Genomic DNA, 16,763 nt, shown 5'->3' with positions numbered 1-16,763 from the left:
AGTCAAAAGTAAGATGCACAACACTTACCTATTAATTTTTTCTCAAATTTTATAAAGACTTTCTAGCAGACTGGAGTATTATAAGCAGAAGATCAATTATTTTGTCATGATTCTCATTGCAGCAATTTCATGTGTAATCTTGGTCAAAGCTTCCCATAACAATAACCTAATGGATCAGAATTGTCACATCTTGGTGGCAGTTTCCAGTATGATCCCAAATTTTTCCATTTGAGACAGAAAAACACTCATTGAAGCTTTCTTTCCCAAATGCCAAATATAGGTGATATATATATATATATATATATATTAGTGCTTCTGTAACAGAATCATTTACATGTATGCTTGGCTTAGCAATGGCACATTGTTTAATTCATGTGCAGAAAGAGATGAAGATACAAACGTAATAGGATATTACCTTAACATAGAAGGATGATTGGAAAAGTGAGGATATCACAACCAATATTCAGTCAGTAAACACACATCAGGTGGAGGAACTGAGGCCGTTCTTAGAAGCCTTGGTAAATGCAGGAATAAAAGTGACTGTCAATCCAGCTTTTATTTCTGGATCTGCTTGCATTCTGTGGGATTGGTTGCCCTTGACTTGTTTCCTATCTACAGTCCCTGTTAAATATTTGTAATTTCAGCATGTATCTACAGGCTATCACCTGAGATATTAAAACTGTATTGTACATGACCTTTTTTAGATCCAAAATGAATTACATTTGCTTTAGCATTAGGAGAAGCGATTCCAACCTAATTTCTGAAATGGTCAGCATTATGTGCTTGGACAAGGTGCACTGCACATTACTAGACTATCAAGCCTACAATAAATATGCAATCAAATGTATGAAATCCGTCATTGCTTCATTTGGGAATGGATGTTAAGTCAGAATATAGCATATATATTTTATGTTGAGGGGGGTCTGATGGCAGCGATTTCCCTTTGTTGGAATACAGAATGGTGTGTGCCACACATCCTTCTCTGTGCCCCCTAAACTAGCCAGTTGCCCTCAGATGTGGTGGAGGATGCTGACCTGTCTCCTGTGCTAGAGTGAGATTCAGCTGCCAGTCCAGTCAGCTTCAATATGTGCAATGGGAGCCATATACCCATCTTGCTATTTGCCTCAGGCAGCAAATTGTCTTGGACCTGCCTTGCTTGAAATCCTACGTTGCTTCCTTGAATTCGATGGAAGAATGTCAGGATTTCAATGTAATAAATACTTTTGTTCGTGTAACCCATTTCAAAATCCACTCTGTCAAAAACAGCCTTTGTACTTTTATTTATTTATTTTATTTTATTTATTTTGTTGCATTTATATACCGCCCATAGCAAGTAGCTCTCAGGGCGGTAAACAGAATAGGATAAAATACATACATCATAATAATAAAATCACAAAACATATAAGACACAATGAAAACAAAATACAATTAAACAAAATATATGATAAAAGGATTAGTATTACAAGATTAAAAAGATAAAAAGATTAAAATGATTAAAATGCCTGGGAGCATAAGAAGATCTTTACCTGGCGCTGGAAAGATAATAATGTAGGCGCCAGGCGTACCTCTTCGGGGAGGCTATTCCACAACTCGGGGGCCACCACAGATGTTCATCATAGCGGAATCTTACCAATTTTTTAAAGACAAATACATCTATTTTAAACCCAACAGGCTATCTATCTGTAGGGCTATTGTTTGTGCACTGGATATTGTGACCACACTCCTACTCAATTTAATGGTTGTACAGGAGCCCAGAAGGCGAATGTGCTTATTAACCTCTGTGCACTACATGCTGAGCCCATGCCTTCGTCTTTGTTCAGTTTTCACAATATAAATGATTGGTGTTGTCATTAAAGATCAAACTGTACACTTTATTTGGAAGGTCTGTCTTGACCCACTCATTCTTCTCATTAAATGGCATTGGGGTCTATGTTTTATGTTTAGCATATGACTTTTCAGGGGTTTAAATTAGAGTAAATTACAAATCAAAGCTAATACTCAGATGATGATGATGCCTTTTCAAACTGTGAGAAAACCACATGCCACAAACCTTCTGACAAACTTGTCCTATTTTTTTTTATTAAATGGAGGTGTTCCTTTATTTTCAGTTTTAGTCAATGAAGCAATCATAATTAAACATAGCAAAAACAGAAAGGCACAGTTTAAAAGGAACAGTTGGGAGCTTATTTGCATGTAAGTCTGTTTAAAATTATGGAGAATCTGCAGAAAGTTCTGAAATAAGAGAAATGGGTGGCCATCCAATCAAAGTTACTTGCAGCTAAATATCTATTCAACTGGACCTAAGTTAGTCAAAATTGAGGAACAAACTATACATGATGTCAAAGACATTATTGGCTCTGGTGTGCTTGTTTTTTTCTTTACTAAATAGCAGCCATGCGGGCCCTTGGACAAGATTGGGTCTATGGCATGGGGGGGGCAAATGAGGCTTTTTTCTCTCCCCCCCACTTCTCATTCAGAAGCCCCATACTGTTTTTTGGTCTGGAAGGAAAGGTATTTCTGCCAATGGGAACTCATACTGTTAGCAAGACTCCTCTGTAGACACACATGGTTCACATTCACACATTCTAGGAATCTTGATAATTAAAATCTTTAGATATTGGCAATAGTGAATCTTGGCAGATTAACCCAGTAACTTGCACTCAGACAGGTCTTAAACATGGGAATATTTATTGAGCACACACAAAGAGAATCAAAATATACACATTTAATAACTCAATGAGGAATAGCTCAGTAACAGTACATATCTATTGACTTCAGTGTGGATAGCTCAGTAACAATATGTGCAATTGAATTAGCTAAATAAACCTAGTCATAACTAAATTAACACACACGCTTGACGTACACACACATGAAGGAGCAAGCACCCAAGGCACAAGGGGAGATGGGGAGTTGAGTTCAGCACAAATGAGGAAGGCACACTAGTCTGCCCTTTCTCTCTCTGAGCTCACTTTGCAGACTAGGCCTCAGTCATGACAGCTGGGCAAGGAGGACCAGAGTATGGTTTCTGAAATACAATCACACACACCGCAAAGATAGGCAAAGGGAGCACTAGGGAAAGGACCTCCAGAAAACAGGATAGAGAGCACGATGCACCTTTCTCAGCCCTGGTGGGTAATCTGGAAGCAGAACTGGAGCACACTGAAACTCCTGGGTCAGCCAGCAAAATAGCAGATGCAGTTAGCAGCCCCTGAAATGGCTTCTTGCATCTCTGCTTCAGCTAGCAAAGGTCCAGGGGAAGGCAGGAAAAGTAGCGGAGCTCTGAAAAGGGCTTCTGAAGCAGCTTCAGCAAGCAGGGACCTCTGCTGTAGCAGGCAGGGGTCCAGAGATAGTGAAGGAAAAGCAGGGGAGTCAGACTCCCGGGTTCTGGCTGGCTAAGTGATTCAGCAGGTGATTTCAGGTAGACTGATATTCAGCAGAGTAGAACTGGGTAACCTGAACCCAGCGCAGTGATTCAGCAGATGATTTTATGGAACTGGGCAACCAGAGCCTAGAGCCCAGAGCCCTCAAAATGGCTCTTGAGTCCAGTTTTTATATCTTTCTGGACAAAAGTCTCAAAGGAGAATCCAACACTGATTGGATCAGGCATGTGTTCTTCCTTAATTTCCATACCTATTATGAGTCATATGGTCAGGGTGATGGGCTTTTCTTTTGTAAAGGCAGGTGGCGGCATTCACCTTTTAGCTAGCTTGATGATATATAGCTTTGAAGGATAGGCTTCTCTCCTGAGAGCCAAACTTTTACAATTATTTTTGGGATTGCATTAATTGGCTTGCCAAAAGCCATGTGCTGTGCATATGACTGGCAACATCCTCTCAGTTGAGATGACAAACGTAACTCTTTCAGCTACTTTTTCCATCAGGTCTCAAGCAGCATCTTCGCAAAAGGAACCAAATTGAAGCCATTTTAAAAATCATATTGGCCATGTTGGGGTGGAGTGTCTCTCAGGTTTACAGGCTCATAGACAGCCTGTCAACAACACATTCCTGGTGCTCTCTATGTTATCTATGGTGAGTGGAAGAGAGCTACACAGAGAGAAAGCCAGAGATAGAGAGATGCCTCCATATTTGGATTCTCCTTGGCAGTGTAGCTCTGACAACAATCATGATGAGCTCCTGCACTTCAGAATTTACTATGACACCATCCAACACTGGCAAGTGAAGAACAAGTCACCACATTCTTCTGTCTCCTCACTTGTGTACAATTTTTTTTAACCATTATGTACTCAGTTTACAAATGTAAAAAACAGTCTTTTAAACAGACCCATTACATTTTAAAAAATGGTAAAATCTTTTCAGGCTTTGGTTGAACGTTGTAAAAAGAAAGCCTACAAGTCTTTTGAGCCTCTGACTTCATAAAGTCACCCAAACTGAATGTAAGCATGAAATATTACCATTCATGTTGCCTTTCCCAAGTACAGTCATCAGTATTAAATATCTCTTATTTGTATTCACACATTTTGCTCAAAACACCTCATTTTAGTCTTTTTTCATGACATAACAGCCTCTGGCTGTTGAAACCCTTTATTCCCAGAAATTAGAAGCAATCTTGTTCACCCAGAATGTTTTCCAGCACTCATACCAGTAGGGTGCCATAATATGAATTATGTGTTACATAGTTTATTTGTCAGAGGCACTGGAATGAAAACTATTATATGAATCATTACTACTGACCTTCTCGAGACAGGGATTTATTGGCTTTGCTGCCCCTGGAATATGTAACCTGTGGGACATTTCAAAGTGTATTTAACAACTGTAAACATTCTGAGAGGCATCCTTTACCTTAAGTGCAATGACAATATTTGGATGAAATTTTGTGAAATACTGCCTAGTAGAAGATTAAATGAATACCGTGCCCATTTCATTCAACCCAACACAAGAATTACCCAGCATTCAGTGTTTCTTCCTTCTCTTTAGAACATTCATTTTCAATTGGTTTTCTTTCTGTCAGCACATAACTCTCTGAGATGGTACTAATGCATATTACAAAGGATTCTGGGATAGGCTCTAGGGCCAAGATGGGGAACTTGTACCCTCCAGATATTTTCTTTGTTAAATTTATATCCCACTCTTCCTCCCAAAAGAGCCCAGGAGCAGCAAACACAAAAGTGATAGAACCTTGAAAATAAAAGTAAAATAAAAACATGTTTAAAACATTTTAAAACAATTACAAACATTAAAAAGATGTGAAACAATCACATACTGTCACAGCTCATCATTTCTAGATTGTCAGGAACAGCATATTTCAGCCATGGAATGCCTGGGTAAGCAGGAATGTTTAAATTAGTAATGAAGGGGACAGATGCTCCTCACCAGGGAGGGAATTTTACCAACAAAGAACTGCCACTGAGGAAGCCCTGTCTCAGTTTAACACCCAGCAGTGGCACCACTGACAGTCCCTTCTCTCCATTCATAGCACCCAGGATGGTGGATATTGGACTTCAACGCCCATCATTCCCTCACCATCGGCTATGCTGACTGATGCTGATGGGAGTTGAGCACATTTTACTCTACCCTGTCATCTGATGTGCACCTGGGTTGTATACATTTTTACAAGTTGTTTTAAGATTATTGTTTTTATTTTGCTTAAGCTGACCTAGGAGGGTTTTGCCCTGAAAGGCAACAACAACAACAAAAGTACTTTAAATGAAAAGATTCACAAGCTACTCTGTACAAACCTCAAATAGTCTGATGCACTGAGGCAGCAAGTGATAATGCCATTGGTGATAAAACACGAAATACTGCAACAGAGATTGCAGTACTGGTACTGGCCTGAGACAAAGTTGAAAAGTTCTTCTTTTTCCTTGTTCTTGATTATTTTTTAAAGCTCTCTTTCTCCACAGTTTTACTTCTAGAATCAAGATAAAACCACTAATTCCCTTATAGCCTTTGCTCATTGCAGGTCACCACACCAAGATTTTGACCCGGTCTTTATACTGTAATACAAATACTAATTCCAAACACAGCTGCCATTATTTTCTAATTAAACAGTGGAGAACTATATTTGCATGTGATTAGCTCATAAATTCCTTTTTATAGGGTGGCTTCCTTCAAAAACTAGCCTGGAGTCAATAAATCGTTTTACAGACGTCAGTTTGGTCAGCAGTAAAGAGGTAAATAGAAACTAATGGTACTCATCAAGCCAATGGCACAAATGATTTATTGGGTACAATTATTTAACAGTTTCATAAAGTCAATATAAGAGAAAAACGGGTTTCTTATCAAGGTAAACTGCATTTGTACTGTCAGCCCAAAGGTGATTTATGACAAACCTGTGAACAGGATTAGGATATTATAAATGGGAGAAAATGAAAGGCTCATTAATTTTTCCTCCTTCATATATATAACTACAGGTAGAAGACATGCAGTGGGATAACAGAGAGCGAACTCATCCCACATCAGTCTGTAGTTTACCGTGCAAGCCTGGGGAAAGGAAGAAAATGGTAAAGGGAGTGCCTTGCTGTTGGCATTGTGAGCGATGTGAAGGCTACCACTACCAAGTGGATGAGGTCACTTGTGAAATGTGTCCATTTGATAAGAGGCCAAATGTCAACCGCACAGACTGCCAGCTTATCCCCATCATAAAGCTGGAGTGGCATTCCCCATGGGCTGTTGTGCCTGTCTTCATAGCAATACTCGGGATCATTGCAACCACCTTTGTCATCGTGACGTTTGTTCGCCACAACGACACACCAATTGTCCGGGCCTCTGGGCGTGAACTCAGCTACGTTCTCTTGACTGGGATTTTTCTCTGTTACTCCATCACATTTTTAATGATTGCAAGTCCAGACACTGGCATCTGCTCTTTGCGGCGGATCTTTTTAGGGCTCGGCATGTGCTTCAGTTATGCAGCCTTGCTCACCAAAACAAACCGAATCCATCGAATATTTGAGCAAGGGAAAAAATCTGTCACTGCTCCAAAATTCATCAGTCCAGCTTCCCAGCTGGTCATCACCTTCAGCCTCATCTCCATGCAGCTTCTTGGAGTCTTCATCTGGTTTACTATCGATCCTCCACATATCATAGTGGACTATGGTGAGCAGAGGACTCTGGATCCTGAAAATGCCCGAGGGGTTCTCAAATGTGACATCTCTGATCTATCTCTCATTTGTTCTCTTGGATACAGTATTCTCTTAATGGTAACATGCACTGTGTATGCTATCAAAACAAGAGGCGTTCCAGAGACTTTCAATGAAGCAAAGCCAATTGGATTTACTATGTATACCACCTGTATCATTTGGTTAGCTTTTATTCCAATCTTTTTTGGAACAGCACAGTCAGCGGAAAAGGTGAGTGACAGTAACCTGTTTTTATCTAATTTTTTGTTAAGTTGTTATGTTTATGTTGAGTCATAAATAAGTTATGATACAGATTGAATTCAAAAGTTACTTGGGTAGCATAGACTGTTCTAAATTTAGATCTCAAATATATTTTGACTAGAATATCTTTAGAAACAATATGCTTCAAGAGAGACTTCATTGTAATTTGATCATAAAATGTCATTATTGTCAATGTTACCAAATTACCATATTTCCTCCTTGCATCACTTTCTCATGTGAAACACTTATGAATTTCTAAGTTTGGAAAAATAATTGATTAGAATCAAAGTATTTTACTTTTACCAATGGATGGCAAAAAGGTTCTTTTTTAAAAAAAACTGGGAATTATCCACATTCTGAATATTTATATAAAGTTCTTAAAAAGAGACAACCTGGCTCACCTTGTTAAGAAACCAGTCCTTTCCTGCAATAGTGGAAGTAGAAAATTGTTACAATTCAGATTCCATTAAATATATATATATAAAAGACAGTTTTGAAAGCAACAAATAGAACTTCACTCAAGCTTGTTCTGGATCCCTATAAGGATTCCGTTAATCACCTAAAATATATATAAACGTAATTGTGATTAACCAAACAGAGGTTTTTATTATATTAACAAAACGTTTCAGCTTCCGCCTTCATCAGCTGCTAACATACAAAAAATATATAATATGTTGATTCACTATTGACATGCATAGATATGGAGAGGTATAGCATTTAGCGATGATGACTGAAATCCACTGATAGATCCATTCTGCAGGAAATTACCAAAACATTTTTTTAAAAACATCAAAATTAGTGACACCTCTATATCTTCTGGTAATGAATTCAATTATGCATTGTGTGACAAATTTTCTTTTTGTTTCCTCTGAACCTAAAGCTATTCAGCTTCATTGGATGACCCCAAGTCCCTGCATTTTCTGCTTGAATAATTTCTCTTTGTATCTGTTTGACTCAGATTGGCATGTCTTTTGTTCAGCAAGTTTATCAAGAGCATGCTCTAGGTTTTTCCTGATTCTTTCAATTTTAACAGTGTTTGTCTCATCTCATAGTACAGCTTAGGTATATCTTCATAGAACCTTTGCTTTTGAAAATGGATACTCAGCACTGTTGGTTATTTTTTAAATGGTGAGAAATAGCAGAAGTACATTACAGACTGGGCGGGGAGGCAACAGTGTGATATCATAACAATGAATCAGTGTTTCGTTGTGGTTTTTTAAATATTTCAAACAATTTCCATCCACAACAAGGAACAAAAAAAACCTGCAACTGAAATGACAAACATTTTGACAAAAGGATTATCACCAGCAGAATAAACAGTGATGTCAGAGCTCTGACCCTAGTTCATAGGTTTGATTCCCAACTCTTGAGTATATTTAGCTCATGCAAGTGATCTGCTCAAATGTACACAATGTACCTTTGGAGAAGTAAATTTATTGACGTTGTTTGAGCAGAGATTACTGGTTTCAGTGCAAACTCTTCATGGAATATACTGGTAGGATTGGACAGGAGTCCTGAGTGTTTGGCAGTTGTATTTAACAGCTGCAGATGCAGCTTCTTCCATAACTAACATGCCAGTGAAATAAAATACAGTGACTGCTAACGTTACCTCCACTGCACAGGACTTAAGAGGTAGGAATCTTCCTGCCCAATACCCAATGTGAGAAATTTATACAATAGATACCAATCCTATGATCAAGTTTTGCTGTGTTCAGAGGATCAGAACTTGAATTACAAGCCATAACTGTAATAAACTTACTTTCAGTGTGAGGAAGGCTTTCTCATTGAGGAAATATTAATTAATTATGAAAGTATTTATATACTGCCCTCTCGCAAAACATTAGGGTGGTGTACAGCAACATAAAATAAAAGCAATATGAAACAATCGTTAAAATTACTGGCTACTACATTTTAAACAGCTGCAGAGGCCTGTTGGCACAGGAGACACCTGAAAGTCAAAAGTAAGGATGCCTGTTAAATCTTTGCTGGAAGAGTATTCCACAGTGTAGGACTGGCAACCCTAAATGTCTGACTTCTGTTTGAGGCTGGTTGGGCCTCTGTAGCACAGGGGACATATGATGTGCAGTATCAGCCGCTTCTGTATCTGAGAGCAAAATCTTGTGAAAAGTGTGCATCATATGGAACATCATGTTACAGGAGATGTATCAGAGCCACAGCAAAACAGTCATTTGATTTTTTAAAATTTGATTTCATCTTGTATGCTACTTTTCCAGCAACAGTGTTGAGCAAAGTAGTACACAACAATAAAAACGTTAAAAAGTAATATTTCTATCAATATAACTATATCAAAAAACATAGTCACATGTCAGTAAATTAAAAATAAACAATTCAATGAACAATTAGCATACAACACAGAATAACTGAAAATAGTTTAAAATAGTTCAAAAGAGTGCCACTCGAGTAGCATATGGACTTGATTTGATGTTTTGGCTGACAGAACTGCAGAAAGGAGAAGACAGAAACAGGCAGATGGGCTAGGGCAAGAGTTCAATTTAGCACAATTTCCAGAGGGGTAGCTATGTTAGTCTGTTGCAGAAAATCCAGCAACCAACTTGTGGCGCATTCAAGACTAAGGGGAGCAGCCAGCTAAGGACAGCTGGGCTTTTATGCCTCCTAACCCATCCAGGAGCTGATGCAAGAGGCTGCTAGATTAACTGCAGTCTCTCTTTGGAGCCAGGGTCAGGCAGGGAGTCCCAGTCCTTGCAGCACTTACCAGGGACTTCAGTTCTCTCAAGAGACAGAAACTCAGAGGAGCAAGCAGCAACCACCCAGATGCTCAGATACTCAATCCCAGGGCAGGTCTTCTTCAGTCTCCCTAGTGCTGCAGCTATATATAAATTGGTGTTGTTTTTTAAAAAAAAATGTTTTTCAATTTGTATATTTGTTTTTAATGTTTTTAATTGTTGTAAACCGCCCAGAGAGCTTCAGCTATCAGGCGATATACAAATGTAATAAATAATAATAAATAATATATATGCACATACATATATACCCAAAATATGTTTCATAAAAAGAATCAAAGAACCTGGTACTGATCAGTTATGCTGCAAACAACTTTCATGGTCTTAGAAGTTAGATAAGACACTTAGTGTAAAAAAACAACAACTACAGAGGGTTTGAGTGCTGAAGCACAGCAGCTGCTGATTCTGGTATAAAGCCCTCTAAGGAAAGGAGCAGTCATCAGCATGATCTTTGCCCCACTGCTACAGATGGGTATAGCCTCTGTACCTTTGAACCGTGTAAAAGAGGCTAAGCAAGTCATGCTTACTCTGGTTGCCACGAAACAAGGATGAACGATTTTCCGCTATATGCACTCTTTTATGTAAAGTGAAAGGCATGCATCTTTTATAAACAACCGAGCTTTAAAGGTAGCCGTGTGTTTTAGGTGCGGAAGAGGAATTTTGGCAGTTAAAACTGAGACAGCTAAAGGGAAACACTTTCAGACTATAAGTCCACAGACAACTATAAAGGCAGATGTGTTTATGCATACATGTTCATCACTGCAGGGCTGATGAACGTTCATCCACTTGCTTCTGTTTGATCCAGAGGAATTTTGCTGGCAAAGGTTACAGACCAGTGGAAACAGCTATTGTGCAAGCCCCAGGGATACAAACAAAAGCCAAGGAAATGTATTGTGGCCAAAGGAGGTCTCAGACACACATTCCATTTATTTCTATGCTGTCTTTTTATTTACATATGTTGTGATTTTTATGTGTGGATATTTTTCCGCCATTCACCCCTCTGTCACCATCTACAAAAGAGCAGGATTATGTGCCTGCTAGCAAGGGGATAAGGGTGCTTTCAAATCGCCGTGGCACCAAGAAATTTTAAAAAATGCCTCTGCTGTGTCAGGGTAGTTGGGATAGAATAAAGACCATTTTCTTTGTGTTTCTTTTGAGGGAAAAATTCCATTCTCAATACATGCTGTTTAGGGCAGGGCTGGGACACTACAAGGCCAGAGTCTGAAAGTGGCCCTTCAGGTCTCTCTGCCTGGCCCTTGAAATTCTTCCAAGGCCACACCCCTCATAAGCCTTGCTCTGCTCTCTCATGAAAGACTTGGGCTTGGCTGTAATGTGTCTATAACTGTGATAGTGACTTTTATGTGCTTGGATGGAGGATAGAGAGGTGTGGATGGCGGTATGTAGAAACCGTTCACTTATGTCTGTCTAGAAGATAGCTTACTGTATAAAGGTAATAGGTGCATCCATTGCCCCACCAACTTTTTACCTCATGGTGAACCCACCACTTCTCTGCGGCCCCCAAGAAGTTGCCCATAAAGGAATGCAGACCCTGGTCTAAAAAGGTTTCCCACCTCTGGTTTAGCTCATGTGTCTGTGTGATTGCTTACCTGGATTATGACTGTTCTCTTTAAATGTGCAAGTGGTCACTGCTATCTTGGCTGCTACTTTTTAAATGATGTGGTCTAACAGCGACAGTAAATATTCACTAACAGGCAAAAAAACCTTGCAGTTTAAGAACGTACCTATAGCCCACAGCTATTCTATCAAACTTTAAAAAGCAGGGAAATTGGGCAGCTATAGTGAATTCACCAGGGGAGCAGGAGACCTAACCTCCTCTCTGAGATATTGTACTGCCCTACAAATTTGTCAAAATGCAAACACCATTTGGGTTGGTCTTTCACAGTCTTTCACAGTCCCATCCACCTGTGTAGCTTGGAAGAATTTGGTAACCTGTGCCTCTGAGCATATGGTGAGTGATGGCAACACCTGCCATCTCCAAAGATGGATAATTACATTTTTGTATGTTTGTTGGTGTTGTTCTTATTTTGCTTCTTTTCTGCATTACTACTGTTTCTACAGAGAACCTAACCAAGAAAATTATATTTCTCTCATTATTCATCCTAGAAATCTGTGTCAAATTTATTTTTATTAATTTCAAAGCCTTTTTATTGGTCAGTATCATATGATGGTGAAGACAGCCTTTTGTGTTTAAAACTGGAGGTTATGTTCTATTTGCATTTGCATTTGCATTTGATACTATTGTATTTTATCCCATTTTAATGTACGTCGCCTAGAGTGGCTATCTGCCAGATAGGCGACACACAAATTAAATATTATTATTATTATTATTTCTATTTTGGGTGCATTAACAGTTGAATCTGAAGCTGCAGTTTGATGTACAATCAGACTGATTACAATATGTTACTACTTAAGCAATGACTCTAGCTGTTGGAAAAAACAAACTTGGCCTGCCCAAGATGCAGGATTTCAGCCTGCTATGCTTAAACTACTCCACTTAATGAAAGGTGGGCATGGTCAATTAAAAACATGGAGCACACCTAGAATTTTGCTAGAAAAAATTTCACCTCCCACTGTTTTATCTTGTGTACACTGACACACTCCTCATGCCCATTGGAAACTATTCTGCGGAACAGTCAGTGCCATTATTCCACAATTGTTTTTGGAGCTTTTTTTAGTGTTGCAAAATGTTGCTGTACTTCACATATTCACAGAAATAGAAGCAAAAGAAAATGATTTGTTATAGGAAACTTCACTAAAATTGCAAAGTAAATCAAACATATTTAAAGTGACTATCTGAACTATATCAACTGTTGTAATATTGTTGCTTTCCCTCTGCTAAAATAAGATCAGCACAGCACATGTCTTGTTATTTGGGCTGACTGCAGGTGTTGCCACCACTCACCATATGCTCAGAGGCACATGTTACCAAATTCTTTCAAGCTACACAGGAAGTGGAGTGGACTGTGAAAGACCAACCCAAATGGTGTTTGCATTTTGACCAATTTGTAGGGCAGTCCAATATCTCAGAGAGGAGTTCAGGTCTCCTGCTCCCCTGGTGCATTCACTATAGCATACGTTTAATTGTTGTATATTTTAGTTGTATTATGTGCTTCGGAGAGAGTTTTATCCATCAGGCGGGGAGACTTGAGGGGGCCCCAATTGCCGTAGTGACGGGCAAAGGAAGGTATGGCGCTGTGAGAAGGACGTGCCAGGTAAGGGGAACGCGGTCCAGACATGTTGTGGCTGTGCCTTGTTCCGGTCCTTCCCACACCCGCAAGGTCGTTGGTAGTCCTATCAGCCAACTCTCAGATCTCCAGTTGCTGTTATTAAATGCCAGATCGGTATATAATAAAACCTCCCTCGTCCACGATTTGATTGTGGATGAGGCAGCCGATCTGGCATGTATAACCGAGACCTGGGTGGGTGAACAGGGAGGAGTTGGTCTCTCTCAGCTCTGCCCACCGGGGTACTTGGTTCAGCATCATGGTAGATCTGAGGGTCGGGGAGGTGGGGTTGCTGTCGTCTATAAGAGTTCCATCTCACTCACCAAGCACCATGTTCATTCAGTTACTGGCCTGGAGTGTTTGCACCTTGTGTTGGGCCAGAGGGACAGGCTGGGAATCCTTTTGGTGTACCGCCCACCTTGCTGCCCAATGGCTTCCCTAACTGAGCTGGCGGAAGTGGTCTCGGATATATTGTTGAGGTCCCCCAGACTAATAGTACTGGGGGATTTCAACATTCATGCCGAGACCACTTTGTCTGGCGCGGCTCAGGACTTCATGGCTTCCATGACAGCCATGGGGCTGTCTCAATATGTTAGTGGTCCAACACATGTATCGGGGCACACTCTAGACCTTGTTTTTGCTACTGAGCATGGGGAAAGTGATCTGGATGTGGGGAGTTTTACAACACTCCCTTTGTCATGGACAGACCACTGCTTGCTGAAGTTTAGACTTTCAGTAACCTCTTCCCTCTGCAAGGGTGGGGGACTTATTAAAATGGTCCGCCCCCGGAGACTAATGGATCCTGAAGGTTTTCAAAGGGCTCTGGGGGATTTTCCGGCTGATAGGACTGGCGCTCCTGCTGAAGCCCTGGTCGCTCTGTGGAATACGGAGATGACCCGGGCTGTAAACACGATCGCTCCTGCACGCCCTCTCCTGTGTAGAGCTCATACAGCTCCATGGTATACTCCGGAGCTGAGAGCGATGAAGCAAGATAGGAGGAGGCTTGAGCGGAAATGGAGACGAACTCCCGACGGATACAATTATGCGCTGGTTAGTGCTTCGACTAAGCTCTATGTAGGAGCAGTGAAGGCAGCTAAAAAACATCATTTTGCTGCCACTATTAAATCATCTCTTTGCCGCCCAGCGGAGCTCTTTCGAGTTGTCCGGGGGCTTCTCCATTCAAACCCTCCGGACACGGTGGAATCATCGGAGGCCCGCTGTAATCAGTTTGCCGATCACTTCCAGAATAAGATCTCATGTATCCGCCAGGACCTAGACTCTCAAGTTATAGCAGTAGATCCTAGTGAGATGTCCGGAGCACAGTCTTGTCCTGTTTTGTTGGATGAGCTTCAGTTGGTTCAACTCGAGGACGTGGACAAGGTGCTTGGACAGGTACGTGCAACCACTTCGGTACTGGATCCTTGCCCCTCCTGGCTGATAAAAACTAGTAGGAATGGAACAGGTAGCTGGGCCAAGGAAGTGATAAATGCCTCTTTACGAGAGGGAGTGGTCCCGGGCTGTCTGAAAGAGGCAGTGGTGAGACCACTCCTGAAAAAGCCTTCCTTGGACCCAGACAATTTTAACAGCTACAGGCCAGTGGCGAATGTTCCATTCCTGGGCAAGGTCTTGGAACGGGTGGTTGCTGGCCAGCTCCAGGCGCTATTGGATGAAACTGATTATCTAGATCCATTTCAATCGGGTTTTAGGCCCGGTTTTGGCACTGAGACAGCCTTGGTCGCCCTGTACGATGACCTATGTCGGGAAAAAGACAGAGGGAGTGTAACTCTGTTGATTCTCCTTGATCTCTCAGCGGCTTTTGATACCATCGACCATGGTATCCTTCTGGAGAGGCTCGCGGAGTTGGGAGTTGGAGGTACTGCTTGGCAGTGGTTCCGCTCCTACTTGGCGGGTCGTCTCCAGAAGGTAGTGCTTGGGGAACATTGCTCGACACCGCGGGCTCTCCAATATGGGGTCCCGCAGGGGTCAGTTTTGTCCCCCCTGCTTTTTAATATCTACATGAAGCCGTTGGGAGAGGTCATCAGGAGTTTTGGAGTGCGTTGTCATCAGTATGCTGATGACACGCAGCTCTACTTCTCCTTTTCATCTTCTTCAGGTGAGGCTGTCGATTTGCTGAACCGTTGCCTGGCCTCGACAATGGACTGGATGAGAGTTAACAAACTGAAGCTCAATCCAGACAAGACTGAGATGCTGTTGGTGGACGGGTTCTCTGATCGGATGGTGGATATATACCCTGTCCTGGACGGGGTTACACTCCCCCTAAAGGACCGGGTTCGTAGTCTGGGAGTCTTTTTAGACTCTTCCCTCTCACTTGAGGCTCAAGTAGCCTCGGTGGTTAGGAATGCGTTTTACCAACTTCGGTTGGTAGCCCAGCTACGTCCCTATTTGAGTAACGAGGACCTTACATCAGTGGTACATGCTCTGGTAACCTCACGTTTGGATTACTGTAATGCGCTTTACGTAGGGCTACCTTTGAAGACAGTTCGGAAGCTACAACTAGTGCAAAATGCGGCGGCCAGATTGCTGACAAGGACCAAGCGGTCCGAGCATATAACACCTGTTCTGGCCAGCTTGCACTGGTTGCCAATATGTTTCCGGGCTAGATTCAAAGTGTTGGTATTAACCTATAAAGCCTTATACGGTGCGGGACCACGATACCTTGCGGAACGCCTCTTCCGATATGAACCGGCCCGTGCACTACGTTCTGCTACGAAGGCCCTCCTCCGGGTTCCAACTCACAGGGAGGCCCGGAGGGTGATGACAAGATCTAGGGCCTTCTCAGTGGTGGCCCCCGAACTATGGAACAGTCTCCCTGAGGAAGTACGCCTGGCGCCGACTCTGCTCTCCTTCCGGCGCCTGGTCAAAACCTTCCTATTCTCTGAAGCATTTTAAGTTACACTGATTTAATTTTAAAAATGTTTATTGTGTTGGATTGTTGCTTGTATTTTAGTATTGTTTTGTTATTTATTGTATTTTTATGCTGTTTTATGTTCACCGCCCAGAGAGCTATTGCTAGTCGGGCGGTATATAAATTTAATAAATAAATAAATAAATAAATAAATAAATAAATAGCTGCCCAATTTCCCTGCTTTTTAAAGTTTGATAAAAATATATGTTGGCTATAGGTATGGTCGTAAACCACAAGGTTTTATTTTTTTTGCCTATTAGTGAATTTCTCTGCTTTTTAATCCGGGAGGATTAAATGGGATCCTGTGCAAGTTTCCTTAGAATGGATTGATCATTTGCATGCTGATTGAGTTCAGTGGGATTTACTCCCGTGTAGTCATGCTTAGAATAGGTAAAACTGACCATGGGGGGGAGGCCTGGAGTTGGGCAGGGGAGGAGGAAGAAGGAAGAGGGTAGGGAAGGAAGGAGGAGGAAGGGAGAGGGGAAGGAGGGGGA

General features: G+C 41.3%; 1 protein-coding gene across 1 annotated transcript in view; it reads left to right on the top strand.

Annotated features, from left to right (window-relative positions):
- Positions 1–16,763, top strand: part of GRM8 (glutamate metabotropic receptor 8) — a 687,390-nt gene that overhangs the window by 602,964 nt on the left and 67,663 nt on the right. Inside the window, exon 8 of the mRNA XM_061640177.1 lies at positions 6,371–7,306. Within this exon, the coding sequence (XP_061496161.1) occupies positions 6,371–7,306 (936 nt within the window). The remainder of the gene's footprint in view (positions 1–6,370; positions 7,307–16,763) is intronic.

This window comes from Rhineura floridana, chromosome 8 (genome assembly GCF_030035675.1).
Source record: "Rhineura floridana isolate rRhiFlo1 chromosome 8, rRhiFlo1.hap2, whole genome shotgun sequence".
Classification (NCBI taxonomy): Eukaryota; Metazoa; Chordata; class Lepidosauria; order Squamata; family Rhineuridae; genus Rhineura; species Rhineura floridana.
Note: the sequence above shows the minus strand (reverse complement) of the source record. Positions and strands in the feature narration are given on the sequence as shown.